This window comes from Delphinapterus leucas, chromosome 15 (assembly GCF_059928025.1).
Source record: "Delphinapterus leucas isolate spDelLeu-1000000601 "Yukka" chromosome 15, BTC_Dleu_Yukka2, whole genome shotgun sequence".
Classification (NCBI taxonomy): Eukaryota; Metazoa; Chordata; class Mammalia; order Artiodactyla; family Monodontidae; genus Delphinapterus; species Delphinapterus leucas.
Window position 1 is genome coordinate 82,277,943 of NC_143143.1, and position 24,077 is coordinate 82,302,019.

Consider the following 24,077-nt stretch of genomic DNA (forward strand, 5'->3'; position numbering starts at 1 on the left):
TGTAAAGACTAACAGGATAAAATACTTCTGTTAGTCCAGGGTCTATACGGCTCTGCCCCAGCTTCTCGCACCTTGCCTTCCTCGTGAAGCCTTCCCTAAATTACTCCCCCACTCTCCCATCTCTGTCCTCCTCTCTATGGATCTTCACCTTGAGCTTGTTGCCAAGTCAGTTTGTGATCGTTCTGTGCGATCACCGTTCCCTCCCTGTTAACTGCTCCCATCAACAGCATGTCAATTACTTGGCACTGCAAGTTAACTTCCAACACTGGTAACAATTTAAAATATAGGTCCTGGGGACTTCCCTAGTGGTCAGGTGGCTAAGACTCTACACTCCCAATGCAGGGGGCCCAGGTTCAATCCCTGGTCAGGGAACAAGATCCCACATGCCACAACTAAGAGTTTGCATGCTGCAACTAAAAGATCCTGCATGCTGCAACTAAGACCTGACAGAGCTAAATAAATATTTTTGAAAAGAAATAAATAAATAAAATAGTCTCAGCCAGAAGTCAGTCAGCTATTTCCACCTGTAAATCCTTCCTGGTGCTCAGACTTGTAGGGGCTACATGTGGGATAGCCAGCAGACAAGACAGTAAGTGCTGTAATCACAGGAGAACGATGAGAGAGACAGCCCATTGGAGGTGGAAGCTGAGCCCTGCTGGGAAGGATGGGTACCAGTTTGTTTATGTGAAATAAAAGTGTGAACATGCCTAGCAAGGAATCTGCTCTCCTGTAGGTCCTCTCTGGATGTTTAGTCTGAACTTAAGGAAAGTGGAAAGACTTAGCAAGTCATCCCGAACTGTGTGAACTAGTGTGGCATCAAGTGGGTGGGTCAGTGAGATTTGAGAGATAATGTATTGATAAGTACTCAGCATAACCCTGCTGCAGAGCCAGCACTCAAAGACCAGGGGGTGAGTATGGGGGTCAGAGCAGGGGGAAGCGGAAGAGTGCACCTGACGGGAAAGATACGGGACGAGGTCCCTTGGGCACGCCCCCCGCCCCTGCTGGACTTGTTTTCTCCGGCTGTTGCAGGGTAAGTTTTAGGGGGCAGGAAGGAAGAAACACTGACCGTTATCACAAATTTGTCCTGGCGGCCTCTAATCAGAGAAATATGCTTGGTCTGTCCAGGGGGAGTTGTTCCACAACGTTCAAGGGATGAGAATGCCGTGCGTTCTTAAGTAGGAACTTCACCCTGTAAAGCAGAAGACTTCTTTTTTTTTCGTTTTGCGGTTTCTTGTAGCAAATGTGTGACAATTTATACTTATAGACATCACACATTGAGGAGTGAGTGTGGCCTGGATTTCTGGTCTCCCTTCCTTCACCTCTTTTCTTCTCACCCTTTCCAGAATGTTTGCCTGCTGGGAGAATCATTCTGACAATTTCCTGTGCTGTCAGCTCCATAGAATTCAGTTTCTGAGAACCAGCCAGAGGCATGCAGTGACATTGCGTAACCACCTCTGAAGTCAGAGCTATCAGCCGTGGAGCTCAAAGGAGCCGTTTCACACCAGCAACATGAAAGGAGCTAGCATCACGGACGGGGCGCCCAAGGTGAGTGGCGGGGCTGTGTGCAGAGGCAGACGGAGCAGCCTGTTTGGGTTATAAGGACAGCGGGCCGATTTCAGGGCTGAGTTTCTGATGAAGTCAAAGATGAATACCAGTAACATCTAAGTTTGAGAGGAGTAAGTTTCACGTGAGTTTAAGTATAGAAACTATATGTGCCGTAAAGCTCCTGACCAGTCTGACTCAGAGATGGTTGCAAATTACTTTCTAGCAAAACCCAGTTTACGTGGTTGATAACACAACCCATCCCTTTGTGTCCATTCACCTTCTAACAAACTTCTGAGCGAGACATGGGTCTCTGCCCCAGCCCTGAGTCCTCAGCGGGTCTTCCTCATGCTGTTTTCACGTTACCTTCTGTACTGACATGCATGAGTGGAGCTCAAGTCTGTGACAGGAATCAAAAAGGATTTGCTGTTTAGAATGTTGAAATGGCTGCTAAAAGAAAACTGCTTGGACACAAGGAAAAGTGAAGGTCAGGGTTATTTTGCTACATCTTTTTAAAATTTTAAGTAGAACAGGAAAACAAAATGAAACAATTATGAAATGGGGAGCTTGCTTATATGATTAAATAGGTGTTATTTATTATTATAATAACAATAGGTGTCACTGGTGGAATGTACAGCTGAATAACCCATGACAGTCTCTCTTATGTAGATTGCTACCCTAGAATTTTGTACCTGACTATTTTCTTTGAAAAATTTTAAACCATTGGGAAAATAGAAAAAAATTCAGTAAGCCTGTGTATATCCTTTACCTAGATTCACCGATTCCTGGCACTTTGTCACATTTGTATGCATCTATTTGTATATATTTAGACACAGGCTACAATCACATTTTCCAAAAATCCAAAAACATCCTTTCTAGCTTTTTTGGCTGTTATTATTTCTTTGCATGTTTATTTGTTTTTTTTTCCAACCCAGGACTCATTCCAGGATCACACATTTTGTTTGTTAGGTCTCTGTCATCCTTAATCTAGAACAGTCCACTACTTTTTTTTTTTTTTTTTTACATCTTTATTTGAGTATAATTGCTTTACAATGGTGTGTTAGTTTCTGCTTTATAACAAAGTGAATCAGCTATACATATACATATATCCCTATATCTCTTCCCTCTTGCGTCTCCTTCCTTCCCACCCTCCCTAACCCACCCCTCTAGGTGGTCACAAAGCACCGAGCTGATCTCCCTGTGCTATGCGGCTGCTTCCCATTAGCTATCTATTTTACGTTTGGTAGTGTATATATGTCCATGCCACTCTCTCACTTCGTCCCAGCTTACCCTTCCCCCTCCCCATATCCTCAAGTCCATTCTCTAGTAGGTCTGTGTCTTTATTCCTGTCTTACCCCTAGGTTCTTCATCAGTCTACTACTTTTTTATTTCTTTCATAAAACTGACATTCTCTACGGATATCCAGATTTTTTAACGATTTATCCTTTTTTTTAATGGGCCACTTATTCTGCCCAATTTCTATAGCACTTTACAATGTGTAATTGTAACATGTATATGTGTAATTAACATGTATATATACATATAGCATATATTTGATAGTCCCAGCATCACCATGAATTTCTATTATTGATATTATACAGATAATAACAGCTGACCCTTACTGACTGTCGATCTGTCAGACCTGGTGCTGAGTGCTATTCTTGCTTTTTCTCATTACATCCTCTCGACATCTCCATAAGGTAGACATGTTACTCTTATCCCCATTTGACAGATGAGGAAAGTAGGGTTCACTGACTTGCCAAGGTCATTTGCTAGTAAGTGGAATGCCAGGAGCCAAACCCAGACAGACTGACGCAGACCCAGACTTAACCAGCTCACTATATGCTGACCCTTAGGCCAGAGGTCTGCAGTCTTCTCATAAAGAGCCAGCTAGTATTTTATGCTCTGTGGTCCACCTCTGATCTCTGGTGCATATTCTTGTTTTTATTTTTTATTTCTGGCTGCACCTCGGGTTTCGGGATCTTAGTTCCCGGACCAGGGATCAAACCTGGCCCCCTGATGTGGAAGATCAAAGTCCTAACCACTGGACTGCCAGGGAAGTCCCTCTGGTGCATATTCTTTTTTGTTTTTACAACCCTTTAAAAATAAGAAATCATTCTTAACTCTTGGACTGGTCCTGTGGATTTGGCCCACAGGCCCTAGTTTGCCAACCCAAGTCTTAGATGAATGATGTCTCAGCTCGTACGGATGCACCCCCTACCCAGTTACAGCAGCACCAGGGCGAGAACCCAAATATTCCATTCCTAGCACAGAGGCAACCTCAGTTCATGCTTTCTTGGGTATCCCTACAGAACTGCCAATGCACATATAAGATAATATGATTTTTTTAAAAGGTTTTTCAAGAACAGGAGCAGTAACTGAACAACTGTTGAGCTTCTTGTCTTTTACAGTGAACAGTACATATTAGAGCTCCATCTGTTTTAGCACCACTGACCTACCTCAGTATTTTCAATGCCTACGTTGTCATTTAGGTGCTTTTGATTAAAAGGTAACACAGTGCTTGAAGGAGTCATACCATGTGAGTGGTTCTCAGCATTGGTGCATCTGACTTTAAAGCAACCCTAACTTTCAGTTAGGGGCACCCAGACTCCTTTCATGCCCCGAGGTCAGCCTGTGTACGTCAGGTGGTGAACTGTGCCTGCCCTTTCAGGCTGTTCCCCAGTGTTGCTGCTTGACAAACAACCAAGAGTTCCTCGTCAGTAGAATTTCACCTTTGTGCACAGCGGATTTTGTGTAATTGTCTGACTTTTATTAGGTTTCCGCAAACTGTCTTACAAAATGAAGAGAAAACTAAACAATAAACATGGTGGTATTAGAGCTAGGAAACACTGGTCTCAAACAGTGTAATTGCAAAAGGTAGAGACCGTTGTGTGTTGCTAAGGTGGTAAATCCAACATCTCATTGGACTGTAGCTGATTGACTCCATGTTCAACTCCATTCATGAAAATTAGGAAAATTAGGTCTGAAAGACAAGGTGAATAACTGGTTTTACTATATGTAAGTCCTTGCTTTGGATTTTTGGTTGTTTCAAAAGTGCCTTATTTATGAAAATAGAGTCTGCATGTATTTTAGTGATTCGGTCCCGTTTGTTGCACATTGTGTTTACTTCTGAGCGTATGTGTCTGTGTGTGCATGCACATGTCCACACCATTAGAGGTGATGCTGAAAATAGCAACTTTGTGTACAGGCGTCTTTGTCTCCCTGGAGTGAATGGCCAGGAATTGAAAGAGGAATCCTGGGTCAAATAAGTATGGTATTTTGTTTTCCATCACTTTCTGAGAACTTCTAAAATTTGAAAATTTCCATAGTATTTTCTCTATATTTTCTCTCTTTTATAAATAGAGCCATAGGCTGTTTTGCTCACTTGGTTTTCTGAAGGGAGTTTTCAAATCAAGTGTCTTTACCATGTTACTGAAGGGTGGATGTTCCAGAGCACTGATCAAAATAATATTTATGTTTTAAGAACGTTTAAACGTCCTGAAATGTTCTCAACATTTCAGATTCAGCTTCAGTTAAGAAGCAAACATCCTGTGGTCCTCTTCCCTCTCAACTCTGAGTGGGATGGTTCTAGATTCACTCAAGGAGGGTCTAGGTAAAGACTTAGAATAAAAAAAAAAAAAATCACCAACACGCCCAGGGTTAGTTTAGACCCTGACAGGCTGCAGTGGCATTGGATGACTCTGCCGCTCGCCAAGACTCTCTGCCCTGGTGCTTCTGGGCAAGAACGCTCGGTGAGGCTTTGTTTGTGAATGAGGAGCAATTTCAGGCTCTCCTTGTACCTTTAAAGCTCTCAGATGGTAAGCAAGACACTTTCAACTCAGTCTTTGTCAAAGAAGGGCAAGTGTGATCACGGCAGGGAACTCACCATCACCCACCAGGCCCTGCCGCGTGCCACTCCCACCAGCTCCCACCACCTCAGTTCCTTCCCCTTCTCCCCTGCTGTTCCCGACCTGGGAATGCTCCTCTCTCCCTGTGGCTTGACCACTGGGTCCTCCCCTCAAGCATCTCCCCATCCAGAGGCCCCTCTGGACCACCCTGTCTAAACCACCTCCCTTTCCCACACCCATCCCATCATTCTTATCATCCGTCTCAGCCTCACTTAACAAGATTGGAAATTGTCTTGCCTTTGTTTCGCCCTTTGGAAGGTCAGCTCCATGAGGGACAGATCTGGCCTTTCTTATTCAGTGCTGCATCTTTAGTGCCTACAGCAATGCCTGTACATAGGAGGTGTTCAAGAAACACTTTGGTCGGTGTGCGTGTGTGAATGAATGGGAGGTTACCTGGAGTGCAGATAGAGAGCCCTTGCAACATGGCCACGAGGACAGGAATAGTACTTCCTGCTTACCAGATGTCTGGGAACAGAGGTCACCCCTGACTCTCAGCTCTTCTAACCCCTACCTGGCCCCATCCTGACCCGCCTCTCAACCTAGATGCTTGAGAATTACCCGCCTCGTTCTCCCACGGTGAGATGTTGCCTTAGATCTGAGCCTGTGCAATTGAAGTCACGGCCACAAGGACCTGTGGTCTCCCTCTGACCTCATCCAGCAGCCTCATCCCTTCACCTGCCTCCCAAAGCAAAACAAGTAACCACAGCACCCAGCTTGAAAACACAACTCATGGTCCACTGTTTAGCCTCTCACCCAAGACAGAATCATTGAGCTCTGGGGGTTTGGGCGATCAACACAGAGCCGACATTCCCGTGGGATCAGACAGTTGGTAAATAAGTAAATGGACACAGTGATCTCAGGTGCTGACAACTGCCCTAAAGCAAAGAAAACAGGGCTTCCCAGTGGCGCAGTGGTTAAGAATCTGCCTGCCAACGCAGGAGACACGGGTTCAAGCCCTGGGCTGGGAAGATCCCACATGCCACGGAGCAACTAAGCCCATGCTCCACAACTACTGAGCCTGTTGCTCTAGAGCCTGAGAACCACAACTACTGAGCCCAAGTGCCACAACTACTGAGGCCATGTGCCACAACTACTGAAGCATGTGTGCCTAGAGCCCGTGCTCTGCAACAAGAGAATCCACAGCAATGAGAAAAGCCTGCACACTGCAACAAGGAGTAGCCCCCCCTCGCCGCAACTAGAGAAAGCCCCCGCGCAGCAACGAAGACCCAACGCTGCTATAAATAAATAAATAAATTTATTTATATTTTTAAAATTAGTATAAAAATTAAAAAAAAATAAAAAACAGGGTGACCTGATAGAAGTGATCCACAGAAAGGGCCTCTCTGGAAACCAGAATGATGGGAAAAGCTTTCCAGGCAGAGGGAACAGCAAATGCAAGGGCAGGAATGAATTCAGCAGAGCAGAGCATCCATGAAAACGCCAGTGGTCAGAGCAGAGTTAACAAGGGTAGAAAGTGTCAGAAACAAGATTTGAGGGGTAAGCAGGGTCTGTTCACATAGGGCCTCGTCGACGCTGTAAGAACTTTGAAGTGCATTCTAACTGCAGAATGCACTCTAACTGCATTCAAACTGCTACTTTACACAAGCCACTGGCCTGTGTAAAGTAGGAGATAACATGGGCTGATTTACGTCTTTTAAGACATCTTAAGGCTGCCGTGCACACACAGACAGTCAGTAGGAAAGAGCAGAAGCGGGGAGGTGAATCAGGAGACAGGGCCAGGGCTTCATTTTCCATTTTGGATGGTACCATGCTGTTCTCAACGCACATGGAGAAGAACCGTTTGCTCTGTCTTTTGAAAAAAATAAAACGTTTGGTGTTTGAGAGTGTCAGGAGATGTGATCAGAAAGAACAGTAAGTAAAGGTATAAATAGCTTTTATTGAGGTACATGTGCTATATGCTTTATTTTTTTAAGAAACGGATGCTTATTTTCCACCAACTTTATTTCCATTTTCTTTCATTCATTCCACAAATATATTGAGCCAGACGCTGCTCTAAATGCCACAGAAGACAAAAGTCATCACTTTTCTCAATATTTAATAAACTGTCATTAGCGTTAAAAGTCCATTACCTTCTATTAGTCTTTCCCCTGTTCGATAACCTTTATTCTCTCTTTTTTTTATATAAATTTATTTTTTTTTCTTTATTTATTTTTGGCTGTGTCGGGTCTTCGTTGCTGTGCGCGGGCTTTCTCTAGTTGCAGCAAGCGGGAGCTACTCTTGGTTGCGATGCGCGGGCTTCTCACTGCGGTGGCTTCTCGTTGCGGAGCACGGGCTCTAGGCACGTGGGCTCAGCAGTTGTGGCTCGTGGGCTCTAGAGCGCAGGCTCAGTAGTTGTGGCGCACAGGCTCAGTTGCTCCTTGGCATGTGGGATCTTCCCGGACCACGGCTCGAACCAGTGTCCCCTGCGTTGGCAGGTGGATTCTTAAACACTGTGCCACCAGGGGAGTCCATAACCTTTATTCTCTTAACATTGTATTTGCTATAGAGCTCACTTTGTGGGGGGGGGAGGGTTGCAGAAAAAAGGCCAGACAGAACACCAACTGCTTATACTACAAGTTAAAAATGTTGCCAGGAGACTTTTCAAAGGAGAGTGGCCTGCATGATAATGGAATGAGGAAGCGACCTTAGAAATGTGTGTGGTCATGTTGGAACTGTGATGACTCAGGGGGGAAATGACAAGAGCCTGGAGGGGAAATAACTTCAAAGGAGGAAGGTGGGAGGCTGGTAACAAAGAAAAAAAAAAGATACCACTACAAGTGATATTCGAAGACTCCAACATGAGTTGCAAAAAGGGGAAATAAGTATTTTTGGAACCATTTCCAAACGTATTGCCCATAAACCATGTGTTTATTGGAATGGAAGAGGGCTCCTGTGTGCACATGGCAAGGACAGAGATAGGAACAAGAAGGCGGAGTGTGCGTCTGCGCCTGGGACGGCATCTCCTGGCTCTTTGCGGGGAGGCTTTGCCAGCTCTTAAAACTCCTCTAGGAAATGTTATTCCTGGTCAAGTCTGGGCTCTGCATCGGGCCCACTCACTCCAGGGTGAATCGATTGTTCTTTTTTAGACCCTTGCTTCTCCTTAGAATCAGGAGCAGTTTTGTTTGTTACACGTTTGTTAACAGGCAGCTTGTCTTTTGGGGCTTGGAGGGGGTGAGAATTGGGGTAAGAAAGCAGTAGGGTGCCTCTCCCTTGGAGACGCTTGCCATCTAGTTAACAAAAAGTAAAACGGGCCTGTGGAATGTTCTCTTGGGTTCAGAATTTAAACTCAGAGGAGGCTGAAAGGAAACGAGAGTCAATTACTAATAGCGAGAATGTCAAGTTGCTTCTGTCCTACACGGATGTTTCCCAACATGGAGGGGATCAACAGCCCTGGGGAACGCAACAGGGACAGTTACAAAGCACATTCTCTATAACCTTCCTTGTGGTGCTAGCGATGGGTTTATCTGTGGCTCATTATTGACAACAAAATGAATAAACCCAGTGAACTGGAATAAATGCCCACCAACGGACTGAGAGAAGAACTTAAAGAACAGGTGGCTCGTTGCTTTCCTAACACCCCCAAAAATGACCCTAACAAATGGAGAATTCGGTGAACAAGTATGAACTTTCACATTTCTCTGTGATCCAGTAAACAGCTTGGACCAGTTTTGAATTCTTCCTGATCAATCAAATGGAAAATAATCACACCCTGCAGGGACTTTGACCTCATTCATGCAAGATGATTTTAGGTGTGGTACACAGATAGAACATTTCTTAATGTTAGCTCTGTATTTTAATGTGCATTGGAAAAACCTAAAACTAGCTCATCAAACTTGTAATTTCATAGGTCATATTGCTTTGGGAGACTGTTTTTTTTTTATTGGCTTAATTTAATATTTTCCTTGAAGTTAAAAATGTACAGACAGCACATGGATATGACAGGAAGCATGCAGTTAATAGACACACGAAGTTTAAGAAACACAGTCTTAGACAAAGCTTTCTCCTAATTGGCGGTGGTATAATTGCTTCAGACCAATCAAAGGACACGAAACACCTTCTTTCGTCTCCATGCCTTTGATCCCCTTTACGCTTCAAAACAAGAAAAAGGGAAGGAAGGAAAATATGAGAAAGGAAAGGATCCCACCTGTCCTGTTCTTTAATCCCTCTGATGGCTTTCATGAAGTAGGAGATAAGAGCAAGACGAAACCATGCAAAGTGCAGGGGGTTGCGGCTGGATGGGAACCCTACACTTTCAGATGAGGATACTGAGGCCCAGGAAAATTCTCAACTACTTGCCCTCCTCCCTCCATGTGTTTCTCACAAGAGAGGGCTGAATTCTCAACCACTTACCTTGGCCCAACATTGCTCTCAACTCCTCTTTTCCCCAAACCAAGTATCTGAAACAAGAATTCAGAGACTTGTCTAGCAAGGAGTGAACTTGGAGGTGGGGATGGGGTTTGGGGGACGGATGAATAAATATGCTTGATCTCTAGGGCACTACAAGCTACAGAAACAGTTTGGTATAACATGGACCTGTCTTGGGCCACATCCAAAAGTATCAATTACTTAGAAGACCCGGGAGATCTTTATTGCTGCATCATTTCAACCCTGGGCTTAGACTAACAGAACCTTGTTCACCTTCCTCCCACCAGCACACGTTGTCAGACATACAGTAGGTGCTTAATAAATAACTGTCAAATCAGTGAAGCACGAAAAGTGCATTTTAGCAAGGGTCCCATGAATAGGGGAAGTATATTCAAACAATATACCTTCCAGTAGGACCCAAACCTATTGGAAACCACAGTATTCAGACATCAGGGAAGCAAATGTTTCATTTCCATTGGGATTTTTTTGGAATTTTTTTCTGACCACAGCCTCTTTCTCAAAGTCTCATTAGTCGGCAGTGCCTTCTGCGGCTACCCAAGTCCCCGTGGCGAGAGGCCTTTTCATCTGAACCATTAGGAAGAATTCAAAGCTGGAAGGATCAGAGTTCAACGTTATGGAGAAATCAGTTAAGGTTTGTGCGTGTTCACAGACTAAGCCATGGTCAGGATCATTTTTAGAGGTGTTGGGAAAACAAGGAATCCTCCTTTTATTTACGTTTTTCTTTTTCTCTTATATCCCTTCTCATTTCCAAGTTCACCAGGTTTATTCCCTTCTTAGTCCCCAGTGCCCACAGCTAAGCCAGAGACAATGGCTATTTGCATCCAGATGGGTGGAAAGGAACCGATGTGTTATGTAACCAGCCCCTACCTTTCCCACCCATGGCTGTTGGTTTCAGCCCAGATCTCTCACCCCACCCCCGGTAGGGACAGCTGCAGAAAGAGCAGTGCTCAGGCACAAGTGTTCTAGACCCCAAACCTCACAGCATGCCAGCACCAACTACTACAGGAGTTCCCTTCTGAAGTGATTTCTGCCAGTGTTTTCCAGGGTATGGACTAATCACCTTTAAAAATAATTTCTTTAAAGGATCAAGACGAAGGTGAATGTGAGTATCTGAGTTTCTCTCCCCTGGAATCCATTTCCTGCAAGAGTTCAATTGCTTAGGACTCAGAGTGAACTGTGTAAATGCATCCATTACTTGTTATTCTGCATTTTTTCCACTAAGTTAAGGAAGTAGGTAATGATGTTTCCCAAGCAACTATCCCATCAGTGGAAATTATCAAAAGTTGTTTTATGTCCCACGTTTTGAAGCAAAAAAGAGAGAAATTGAATTTTGTTTAGAAAGCTCTATTCTACTCAGTTAAGTTTTTGGTTTTTTTCGTTTGTTTTTTTTCTCTTTTTTTTGCAGTACGCGGGCCTCTCACTGCTGTGGCCTCTCCCGTTGTGGAGCACAGGCTCTGGACGCGCAGGCTCAGCGGCCATGGCTCACGGGCCCAGCCGCTCCACAGCATGTGGGATCTTCCCGGACCGGGGCACGAATCTGTGTCCCCTGCATCGGCAGGCGGACTCTCAACCACTGCGCCACCAGGGAAGCCCTAAGTTTTTTTTTTTAAAGCTTAAAGTTGACTCTAAATATAAAAGTAATCTGGAAAAAGGATTTCAGTATCTCAGTTAAATGACTTCAGATCACTTTCTACACATTGTGGAGCCTTTTAGTCCAGAACTTTTCAACTTTTTCAGGAGCGGAGCTGAAACTAAAACTCAGTTATTTTCTAGCCTATCTGGCAAATTAATATTAACCACAAGAAAGACAGCAGTTTTCCCTCAGCCTCTCTCATTTAACTGCTTTGCTAAGTTTTTTATAAAAATAGCTCCAAGAGAAGCAACTCTTCTTTATGCTGTGGGATGATGCAAGAAATTACTTAGCTGTCACCTCATTTAAAAAAAAATTCTAAGTATTTCTGAAAATGAAATGCAGATCATTGCAGCCGAGCTGTGTCAAGTTCTACAGCACCATGTTAGGCATGACACATTAAAAGGAAATAATTTAATATAGTTGCAAATCTTAAGGCAAGTTCTGGTTGTGAAATATACCATTTTGCTATGTTAAGTGACTCGGTTCCCTGTAACTTGTGGAATTTTACTTTTCAATGTAAATGTGGCTATGGAAAGCTACTGAAATTCATGAAAGGAAAGAAAAGTTAACTTAGAGAAGAGAAAGAGGAGGAGGCCTGATGGCCTGGTGGCCCATCTCAGCTGCAGACCTCATAATACAGTTCCACGTGGAAGGAAAGCAGCAAGTGGTTATCCCAACGCCTTCCCCAATGTTACGCGAGTGCAAGGCACAGCTGCAGTGTCCTGCGGCTGCTGGTCCTAATTTCTGGTCTTGGGAACAGTCCCCTCATGGGGGCCCCTCCCACCTGGCCCAGGTGTTTGTGCCCAGGACCATGTCATTCTGCAGCTGACCACAGGGGAGGGGGCGTAGTGGTGGCAAAGGCACCCAGCCTCTCCTGTTTACCTGGAGACTTATTCGATGCCTCTCTAACTTACCTGGGCCAGGCCAGAAAAACCCTTAAAGCTTCACCCCACCTAAACTTCTGTGATTCTTAACACACCTACCGTTAGACCCTGTTGCCTTTAAGTGGTAGGTTTTTGTTGCCTTCTCTGGATGTCGTCTGTGGCCCTACTCTCAAGGAGCTGGGGATAAAGAAACACAAAATCAGCTGGTTCTCAACAACTGTCCAAGCACTTCTCAGCATTTTTCATGCTGTAAAGGGTCCTCTGATGGATGGGCAATGAGAGTCCCATCAATAGTGTGAGTTATCCTGGAAGTACACAAAGGGTTTCCCCAGATGCCAGATGCTTTTGTGTGGCAAACTGCTTTGGGCTGAGATGAAGACCGACTGGGTCAAGGTTCCCTTCTATCAAATCTGGGAGTAGAACAAGCTTAAGTGATCATGGCAAGCAGGAGCTCAAGTTCACCAACGCAGAAGCAATTCTCTTCTAACAGAATCTTTTTTAAACACTAGATTTTTATATTGAAAAAGCAAAACACGTACATATGGCTTTAAAATTTCAAACTGTACCAATGAACATGGACTGAAAGCATGTTTTCCTTTAATCCCAGAGCTCTATAGTTTCCTGGTCTCCGGTTCAGCTAGCCAGAGGGGGGCTTATGATGACTTATGTCATCTTCCAGAAAGATGCTGTACTCATAAAAGCATACATGGGGACATACTGTCTGCACAGTTTCTCATCTTGCTTTTTAAAATATTAATCCTTGGGAATTCCCTGGTGGTCCAGTGGTTAGGACTCCACACTTTCACTGCCCAGGGCCCAGGTTTAATCCCTGGTCAGGGAACTAAGATCCCACAAGCCACGTGATGCGGCCAAAAAAGAAATTAATACTCTATTTTAGAGAATGTTCCACTTCGGCTCATTTAAACTCTACCCCATTATTTCTAATGGCTGTATAGTATTCCATTACACAAATGTGTCATTATTTACCAGTAATTACATTGAAGCCATTTCCCAAATTCTTAATGGAGAATCTAATTCTGATCCTCTAACCATACAACTTACCCGACTGAGATAAAAATGTTTTTATCAGCTTACCATGCCTCTCTCCAGAGGCACACTTTGTCATTTGCTCATCCATCGAAATGCACATGCCATCTCACGAAGGATAGCATGCTAAGCACCATGATTTGTAGGCTAAAAGGGCAGACTCCAGGGTCAGAACTGCCTGTGTGCCAATCTTGGTTCTATTCGCTGCCCTCCGAGCAACCTTGGGCTAACTCACTCACCCTCTCTGCGCCTTAACTTTTCATCTCTTAAATGGGACATTAGTAACAGTCCCTGCTTTATGGGATTGTGACTATCAAGTGAGATAGTCAATGCTAATTACTTACCCCAGTGCCTGGAACAGAGTTGAAAAGCTGTGAGCAACCCTTATTAATGAGGCATTGGCTACATAGAGAACAACAATACAAACGTGACTCAATATGCATCCGAAAGGTTAGAGAGGATTTTTTTTCTCTTTGATTAATTATGGGAACTTAACATCAGTTGACACATACAGTGTGTAAGAAGCCTGCGTTGTAAGTGGGGAGCCTTCCCAGACAGCCCTTGCTGTGACTCCTTAAAGCCTATTGAGCCCTCCTTATCTCTCCCCAGATTGCCTTGCAGAATGCTGTCACCCATCCACATCTCTCATTAAAAAATGTCATGTGGATACTTTGTTTCTTCCTCAGGGTTGTCCTCCTTCCTCTGTCTTTCTTCCCTTTTTGGAGAATGTGGGTGGGAAAGGGAAAATGGAGGTGGTGAGGGGATTTTTCTCATGCTCTTAGAAATTTTCTTTCTCTCTCTCTTCTCTCGAGTTTGTTTAACATAATGCGCTTTAAAATATGATGGAAAGTAAACATTCACGAGCCAACAGATAGCACCATTCTCTCTGCTTTGATCTTTCTAAGCCTATCTATGTATTTATATAATATGAAATACTTCCAAGTACATTGAAGGAGAGACCTTTGTCTTTAAAGATGATCAAAGAGCTTTCTCCGTTTTGCATTTACTCCTATGTTCTGAGTCTGGGCTCAGCAGCCTCATAAAAGATGTATTAGAGAATATCTCATTGATCTCAAAGGAAAAGTTCCTACATCCAGGGAAAACCTTCATGAACTTCAGGGGTTCACATTTCCCATACATCACAGGATTTGAAATATTTACAGTGCATGCATTTTAAAAAATTGTGGCTTATGTATAACTATTCTCTCTCATAGCCCTCAGAGGGGGAGTATCAATCATTCCATCACCTTCCCCTAAAACTAACTACTACTTCCAAGAATTCTTGGAAGTAAGTCATGGAATCTGTGAGAAGGAAGCTAAAATGCTAAACATGGATGCTTTTCAAAGAAGGATTTTAGTAGAAGAAGAATGCCCGTCTTGTTAATGGGGTTCCACGATGTCGTACAGAGCAGGGACCCAGCAACGGCTTTCTGCTCAGGGTTCCTTCCATATTTATGATCTCTATCTCTTCCTGTCTGGGACACTTATTTATTTACTACTTCCTGCTGTTAGCTGGTGACCCTGTGGTATGATTTACCTTCCCAAGGAAGTGAAGATTTTCTGGCTACTTTAATGGAAAACATTCCAGGATCTCTACTCTCCTATCCCCTGGCCACTAACTCTGTCATTTCAAGAATACAAGAGTCTGGGGGTGGGGGGAACACTTGTGGAGGATAAAGCGTGGAAGAAGCAGGATTGGGTTGTGATGCTGATCTGACCCTTGTGAAGGGAAAGAGGGGAGCAAGCAGGGGAGGGTAGAGAGAGCCTCAGACTGTGAGCATTTTGCACATAGTCTTGGATAACATAATGGGGGGGTGGTGACGGGGTGCTTCAGAACAGATTGCCCATTAGAGGAGTCCTGCACTGGGCAGAAATGCTCCAGCCCCCGCTTGTTAACTTCCAGTTTGCAAAGGAAACCAGCGTGGGGCCTCTAAGAGCCCAGCAGTGGGCTGGACTCAGCCGCAGAGTACTTCATTTGGCCCAAGTAGTCATCTTTTGAAATCTGCCTGAGCGTGCCGCAGTCTCCACCACTCCCAAACGTCTGACACCTGGCCTGCCTCCCTGACATAATACTGCTTGCCCGGCTCCTATGACCATTTGGGTTTGCCTCTCCTGCCCATAGATGTCACTAACCCAGCTCCTTCTAAGTTTACATGCATCTAGACTTAAGCAGGTTAGAGTAGGAAATGACTTGGACTTGGGGAGGCTGTGCACTGAATTGACAACAGCAGGCTTCAGAGTCCGACAAACTCGATTTTGAATCCCCACTCTACTGACTGCTGCTGTGTGACCTTAACCTCTCCTAGTCTCGGGCACCATAAAGCTCTAAAATGAGGCCAACATAGCAAGTGAGCCCCCCACCCCCACCCCATCCAGCTCGAACACTGAGTTTCTGCAGCTTTGCTCTTTCAAGTGAACTGAAGAAAAGTGGAAAGTAAAGCAGGAAGGCAAGCTAGGCTCTTGGAGAGCCAGCATGGGGCAGTCACTGAGGACCTGTGCCCACCCTCCCGGCCCAGAGAGGGGATGACCATCCTGGCAGTGGGAATGATGCAGAAGCCCAAAAAGAGGCTTCAGCAGGTGGCATTTCTACAGGCTCATCTAATGTGGTTCTGCTTAGGACTGTAGCTGCTGGCTCTTCGCATCACTGCAGAAGACAAAGTATGAGAACCAAACCTGTCTCTCTGCATCTTACTTCCCTTGGTCCACAGCGCGCCTCTCTTCCCTTCTCTGGCAGTTACAATCCTGCCCTTCTTTCAAGACTCACCTCAGGGTTGCCCGCAATCCCTCGCCAACTCCTCTTGGCAGCGCTCCTAGAGCCAACTGCCACCCTCATCTGAGCCTCAGGCATCTCCCGCCTGGACTGGATCACTGGCTTTGGCTTCACACTGGCTCCGTGGAATCCCCTTTCCACCCAGCAATCAGAGATAAACATCAACCAATATGGAAACCAAGCCCCAGGTTTTTGTTTACTTCTCTCCAGACAACCTGGTCATCTTTCAGTTTCCCCGACTCACGATGCACTTCGCATAGACACACAAATTCACTCCCTCCCTCCCTCACCCACTTTTCTTCCTCTGCCTGGATGATTTTTCCCCCTTTCTTGATCTGACTAACTTCTACTCACTCCCAGATTGCAACTTCCATGGCCCGTTTCTCAAGGGAACATTCCCTAAGCCCTCATCCATCCCCACTTCCCAACTGCACTCATAATTCCTCATAAATGTCTATATCTTCCTTCATTGCACTTAAGAGAAGTAGAAACCCTACGTTTATTTCTGATGTGACTGGAATGTGTCTCCTCTGCTAGGACGTACACCGGCGTGAGATCAGGAACTGTTCACCACTGTATCTCTAGCAGAGTGCTGGGCATATAATCGACGCTCAATGCAATCTTGATGTATGAATGATTGAATGAATGAATGAATGAAGCTAGCTAATTACTCCCATGACTCATTGCTGATTCAGTATAGATTAGCACATTGCATCTGGCCATTGTGTGAACGTCTCCCCAGAGAGGGAATCTGTTGTTTGCCTTCGTTTCCCTAGTCTCCTTTCCCTTCTCCCAACTGTTGTACGAAGATGGGCATTTGGGGGAAATGTCCTTTTTGGAAATTGGTTAAGAAGGTTTCTTCCGTTGTACCTAGAACCTAACTGTCTTTTTTTTTTTTTTTTTTTGCGGTACGCGGGCCTCTCACTGTTGTGGCCTCTCCCGTTGCGGAGCACAGGCTCCGGACGCGCAGGCTCAGCGGCCATGGCTCACGGGCCCAGCCGCTCCGCGGCATGTGGGATCTTCCCGGACCAGGGCACGAACCCACGTCCCCTGCATCGGCAGGCGGACTCTCAACCACTGCGCCACCAGGGAAGCCCCCCTAACTGTCTTTGTGCCCAAAGAGAATAAAAATATACACATATGCCCTCTTTCATCTCTTAAATATCTACACGAATGTTTCCAAATTATCACCCTGTTAAAAAATAACTTGGGAGTGGCCTCAGTGACAATTGCAGTTGTTATCAGGATGCTTTGCCGTCCTCGTCAGTCCCTTCCATCTGTTGTCTGTAAAGTGTTCAGCGCAGTGCCAGGGCATTGGGTTCACGATGCCTGTTTGCTGTGGCTGCTATTGTTCTCCCCACACGGCCAGCCTGTCCATAAAAGCCTGGGTTGCCCCGACCGGACTGTTTCTTGAACATGCCTAGAGGGTCATCACCTCCAAGTCCCGTGGATGCACGTGGAGGAGCCCAGCCTCCAGTGTGTGGTCAGGGACATTCTCTTCAGGAGGTGACTCGAGCTGAGATCTGAAGGAGGATGAGTCATTCGTGCAAAGATCTGGCAGAAGAGCGTTCAGGGCAGGAGGACTAGCATGGGCAAAGGTCCTGAGGTGGAAGCAAGCTTACTGCCTCGCAGGAAAGTAAGAAAACGATGCAGCTGGAGGGAAATTAACGGGAGGAGTAGCAGCTCGGGAAGCCGATCAGGCAGGGCAATCTGGTAGGGAGTTTAGGTTTTGTTCTAAATGGGGTTCTAAGCAACTGGACATTTTTAAACAAGAGACCAAAAGTCCAATTTATGTGTGTAAAACACCATTCTATAAATCAAAACTACAATGAGGTATCACTTCACACTGGTCAGAATGGCCATCATCCAAAAGCCTACAGATAATAAATGCTGGAGAGGGTGTGGAGAAAAGGGAACCCTCCTACACTGCTGGTGGGAATGTAAATTGGTGTGGTCACTATGGAAAACAGTATGTAGGTTCCTCAAAAAACTAAAAATAGTGCTACCATGTGATCCATCAATCCCACTCCTGGGCATATATCTGGAGAAAACCATACTTTAAAAAGATACATGCACCCCAATGTTCACTGCAGCACTATTTACAATAGCCAAGACATGGAAGCACCCTAAGTGTCCATCGACAGAGGAATGGATAAAGAAGATGTGGTGCATGTATATTATATAGTGGAATATTACTCAGAGCCATTAAAAAGAATGAAATAATGCCATTTGCAGCAACACGGATGGACCTAGAGATTATCATACCAAGTGAAGTAAGCCAGACAGAGAAAGACAAATATACCAAATATCATTCTGGCTGGTGTCTAGAGACTGAATTGTAAGGGGAAGCATGCAATAACGGATGTGAGGAGAAGGCTTAGAGGCCACGTGACCTCGGACAAGTCATTTGACCTCTCTGACCCTCCGTTTCCTCATCTGTAAGATGGGAATAAGAAAACCTACCTCTGAGGCAGTTGAAAATTAAGTGACATAATGGCTTCAGTGCCCCCAACACAAGTCCCCATTCAATATAGTCCACTGTTACCTACCTTTTCTGGGAGAGGAACTCCCCAAGATTTCTCACATTTTAAAAATTCTTTTATGACACAAATTTTGATAGTCTTTGTTATTAAAACTCTAAGACATTAATTGACTGCAGGAGATGTCTCTGGACCAATTATAATGAAATACTATTCTGAAGGGAATCATGTTATAGCAACATATTTAGGATTTTCCTTTGCTGGGACTTTACATCCTTTAAGATGCTGGCTGCTGCTCTGAAGGCTTCAGGCTGTAAGTGCAAAGTAAACTGTGTCTCCATTTTGGACACAGCTGTGGGTTCCCGATGGGGTGAGTGATCACACAAGCCCATTGTTCTCTGGACAAGCATCCCCGCCTTTTGCAACAGGCAAATCCACTGGCTAAGCTGATGCCAATCTGGGCACTTCAAAGCAACTGCCATGTTGAAGCAACTGCTCTGTCTAAAGATACACACTATCTTATTTCTAGACAAGTGGAAGCACGTTTCAGATGATGGGCTTTTTCTTTTCAGACTATGTTAGATGTATTTCATGGGAATTGTGATGATTAGTTGGAGATTGTGTTTTGTTTTCTCATTTCTTCCCAGTGTGGACAGTTAAAGTATCATTTTCATAAAGGTAAAATCATGACTCTCATGCGAATATAAAATGAACTCATGTCAAAGATTTTATTAAACTGAGTAATTAATGAAGGAACCAGAAAAAAAGTTAAAACAGCATTTGAGGATCTAGGTATCTGGAGACAATTCAATACAGGAATATTGGGATAGGATTGCAGGGCTAGACACAAACCTGGTTAAAATCCAGCCAACAAGATAATAAACCATTAATATTTCAGGTTATCTTTTCTTACTGAACAGAAGTTACTGGCTTCTTTAACTGGAAAAAAAAATCCACAAGGTAGCAAGTAACTTTACTAAGTCAGGACCTTTAATAAATACGCTTTATAAGATTCGAAACCTCCCTTCCCTCTAAATGCTTCATCTCTGCTCGATTCTCCAAAGCTGAGCACCCATATTCATGTGAAACCAAGTCACAGCACATTGAAGGGACAGTACTAGAGTGGGCAGACTAGCCAGGCCTCGAGGTCCATCTTCTGGACATCTCAGGGGTTATTCTTACTGAAAGCCATCAAAAAGAGTGGCCAGAGAGTCAGAGAGCTTCCTTCTTAGACAGAAATAGGAGCTCTCACCTTAGTGCTGTGTGTCTCTTTACCTTCCAAAGACTTGAACCTAAGGCATCGCATCACTCATCCTTAACCACCCATTAACTAACCAAGTAGCCAGTGAGCACCTACTGTGTGCTGGAATCTGGGGATACAGTAAGAGCAGGAAAGTGTGGTCCCTGCTCTCCTGGACGTTATGCTCTGCAGGGAGACAGATACCAAATAGATGATCGCCCGCTTAATGAATTAAATACAAGGGTCATAAATCCTGATATGGAAAGGTGTTAAGAAAAAAAAATGGGGAGAGCTAGCTTAGTCTGGAGGAATATGGGTAACGGGGCATCATCTTTCAAGGAAAGGACACTTTAAATTAATCTGAAAGGATAAGAGGGGTTTCACGGGGAGCAGGGGGGCAAGGTGCTAACTGTTTTGGGTAGAGGGAACAGCTTGTGTGAAGGATTCGAGGACCCCCAAAAGGGTGGCGCTCCTGAGTGGCTGGTGAGGAAGTGACGCCATGAGGCTGGACAGGAGAGCAGGGGCCTGGAAGTTTTAGCAGAGTTGGGGCTTCATCCAAAGGGTGCTGGGGAGCCGTCGAAGGGCCGTAGGGTGAGGAATGACACGATCAAAATTTGTGTCCCTGGAAAGTCCAGCACTGGGAACAGTGCTGGTAAATACTCAGTAAACATTGGCAGAATTCGTGAAGGAGCACAGGGCTGGCCCGAGGGGATGCTTCCCAGGATCCCTGGCTGTTAGCTCTAACTCAGCTCTTTGCTTTCCAGTTGAACCTCATAAACTCACTCAACCTCAGACAAGTAAGGCTTCATACCATCCCTCTAGCTGAGGATCTGTGGTTCGCCATGGATGAAAGAGAAAATCTCCGCAGGCAGCAATGACCCTCACTGTACACCAGCCCGTAACGCTTCAGGCCCTTCTTCCTTCTTTGAAAAATGAGTTAACAGTGGAGATGCCCCAGGGAGGTAACGCCCTTCCCAAACTGCAAAAACATTTCAAGTTTTCTTGACAAAGATTTTAAAACGAATGCGCCATCCAACCAAGAGCTAATGCACAGGGTATGTTAGGGTGCAAGGAAATGGGCAGTTTCATTCAAGGGTCAGGGTGGGCAGATGTGGAAATGACTCAGACCTCGCTGGAGGGCCGTGAGCAGTCTGGAAGGGGGAGCCCCAATGATTTCCACCTGCAACTCCCCTCCGACAAATGTGTCTGTGGAAATAACAGGGGGAGTTGCAGATGGTTGGCTATCAAGGTAATCATTTCAGCATTGTTTGTAATCGCTAAAAACTGGAATTAGCTAAAATGTCCCCAGATCAGGAAGTTCAAGTATGGGTCATTCATACAATGGAAAACCATTCTGCTGTTTAAAAGGATAGTGAAGAAAACTGTTTATAGGCCGAGGAAGATTTTCACAATCTATTTTTAAGTGGGGAGAAGCAGATTATAAAACTGGATGTATCATAGATTCTTATTATGTTTTTTTAAACATCTTTATTGGAGTGTAATTGCTTTACAGTGATGTGTTAGTTTCTGCTGTATAACAAAGTGAATCAGCTGTATATATACATATATCCCCATATCTCCTCCCTCTTGCGTCTCCCTCCCACCCTCCCTATCCCACCCCTCTAGGTGGACACAAAGCACCGAGCTGATCTCCCTGTGCTATGCGGCTGCTTCCCCCTAGTTATCTATTTTACATTTGGTCGTGTATATATGTCCATGCCACTCTCTCACTTCGTCCCAGCTTACCCTTCCCCCTCCCCGTGTCCTCAAGTCCATTCTCTACGTCTGCATCTTTATTCCTGTCCTGCCCCTAGGTTAAAATATAATTGTTACTCTAAGTATGTATATGAACATGTAGGTTCAAGAAAAGGTCTGGAAAGACACAACCAAAGAAGTAACAGTAGTGACCTGTGGTTGGCGGCACTGTAGGTGCTTTTGGTTTTTTCTATTTTCTTATCATCATTTTGTATTCTTTCTTTTATGAACTTTCATCGCTTTTGTAGCAAGGAAAAAAAAGGCTCATGTACAAAAATGTGCATGATCTCCTAGGAGCTCAGCTGCTGTAGATTTTGTGGAGTATTTTCAGTGCCTATTTGCCTGCAAGGAGGATTTGATTCTACTTAGTCTTCTCAGATATACATGCATGTGTTTCCCCAAATCCACAGACCTGATTGTGGGTTTAAGATGGTATTTTTCAGCAGTTGGCCATCCAATTCCATTTTTGTGACAGAAAAAGAAAACATTATTATGCAAAAAAAGAACTGCATCAGTTCTCAACCAATGTAATGGGAGGATTGGTCGTTTCTGCTTTATTTATAAACTGTATATATTAGGGACTAGTGGGTATAAAAAGTATAATTAACTAAATTTGATTTTTTAAAAAGGCAGCCGGAAAGATGAATACCAAAATGCTGTAAACAGTTACCTCTGAGTGGTGGGATTGTAGGTAATTTTCACTTTCTTCTTTTTGCTTCTCTACGTTTCCTAATTTTTCTGTAATGCACTCTGATATAATAAGGGAAGGAGGCGATTACTTTAAAACCCACAGGAACAAATTGCATTCTTTTATTGACAGCAGAAAATTCCAGTAAGAAGGGGTTTTACCATTGCTGTCGTTACAACAGGTGGTTTTGCGTTTTTTGGAGGACTGTGTGGCTTACAAAAAGAGCATGGGTCTGAAAATTAGGAGACTGCCCGTGTTTTGATCCTGGCTGTATAGACTAGTCACTTACCCCCTGTGTCTTTGTTTCATTGCACATGAATAAATGAACATTGATGGAGCCTCGCCTATGCGCCTGGGTACGTGCTTGATGCTGGGGAGAGAGCAGCAAATTGAGTGAGGTCTGGTCCCGGAAGTCATGGAATTTCCAGTTCCAGTCGGGAGAAAAACAACCACCAGGCAAAGGGCAGTAGAATCATCTTGACACTTTACAGCCAAGCATTACTGAGCGCTTAGCAAATGCCAGGCACTGTTCAATGAGCTTTCTACACTTACCAACCCATTTAATTCTCACAATAACTCCATCAGGTAGATGGTGCTATTATTCCCATTTTACAGACAAGGAAACTGAGGCCCAAAGAGAGTAGCTAATTTACTCAAGGGCACACAGCTAGGAAGTCACAGAGTCAGGATTTCAACCCAACTCTGTGCTAGGCTGCCCTCTAACTAGGGGGGTCATAAATTAAATCAGGACCGTGAGAGGGGAGAGACTGGACCTGGTCTCAGGGTGGAGGTAATACTTCCTGGAGGATCTGACATTTCACCTGAGACCACGCCCCACACTCCCCAAGGATGGGTAGAAATAAATCAGGCAAACAACAGGGACAGGGCCTCTGGGGTCGAGGAAACAAGATAAGTGAGCAGCTGTGACTGGGTGCTAAGCAAGTGGTATGGCTGCAGTGGTTATTGGCAATGATAACGACCGTGAATTCTTTTGCCCCTGCCCCCAGATGCTCTTGGCCAGGGCACTTTATGACAACCACCCCGACTGCGCCGATGAGCTGGCTTTCTGCAGAGGAGACATCCTGACCATTCTGGAACAAAATGTGCCAGAAAGCAAGGGCTGGTGGAAGTGTTTGCTTCACGGGAGGCAAGGCCTGGCCCCTGCCAACCGCCTTGAAATCCTCGTGGAGGCCCCTGCCGACAGACCCTGTCCCCCTTTCCTGAGAGGCCCGGAAGATGCTCCCACCAGCTCCCAGGAGACCTATGAAGTGCCCACCCTGCTCAACCCCTCATCTCCAGGCCCTGTGTACGAGCAAATGAGGAGCTGGGTGGAGCGGCCTCCGCCTCCCACCGTCCAAGTCTATGAGGTCCCTGACCCGCCTGCCAGCGCCAGAATCGTCTGTGAAAAGACTCTAAGCTTTCCAAAGCAGGTAAGCCTGTTTCTGGACAGAAGAAATAGGTCAAGGGGTACGTAGCACCCAGGGGCTTAACTACCCTTGAATCATGGGTGTCCATCAGGAGATCAAACATACAAGATGGGAACCAGATGGCCAGGGTGAGTGGATGAGCTTGTGTTTGGCGCCCACTTTGGTTGTCATTAACACTCTGGGCACCCTGGCAGTTCCTGGCTCGCCAAGACACCCACACTTTGCAGGAAACTAAATGCTTAGTCAAGCTGTGTGTGAAAGCATCTCAACATTCATGGTGGTGTTTTTTTACACCAGGAACACTAAGATGGCTAGTG

General features: G+C 45.0%; 1 protein-coding gene across 4 annotated transcripts in view; it reads left to right on the forward strand.

Annotated features, from left to right (window-relative positions):
* The first annotated feature begins 1,434 nt into the window (after positions 1–1,434).
* CASS4 (Cas scaffold protein family member 4) overlaps positions 1,435–24,077 on the forward strand; it is a 44,818-nt gene continuing 22,175 nt past the window's right edge. For 2 of the 4 annotated variants that reach the window (XM_022597525.2, XM_089897090.1), the window contains exon 1: positions 1,554–23,763. In XM_022597525.2, the coding sequence (XP_022453233.1) occupies positions 23,281–23,763 (483 nt within the window). In that variant the 5' untranslated portion in view covers positions 1,554–23,280. The other 2 variants (XM_089897087.1, XM_089897089.1) reach the window with 2 other exon arrangements.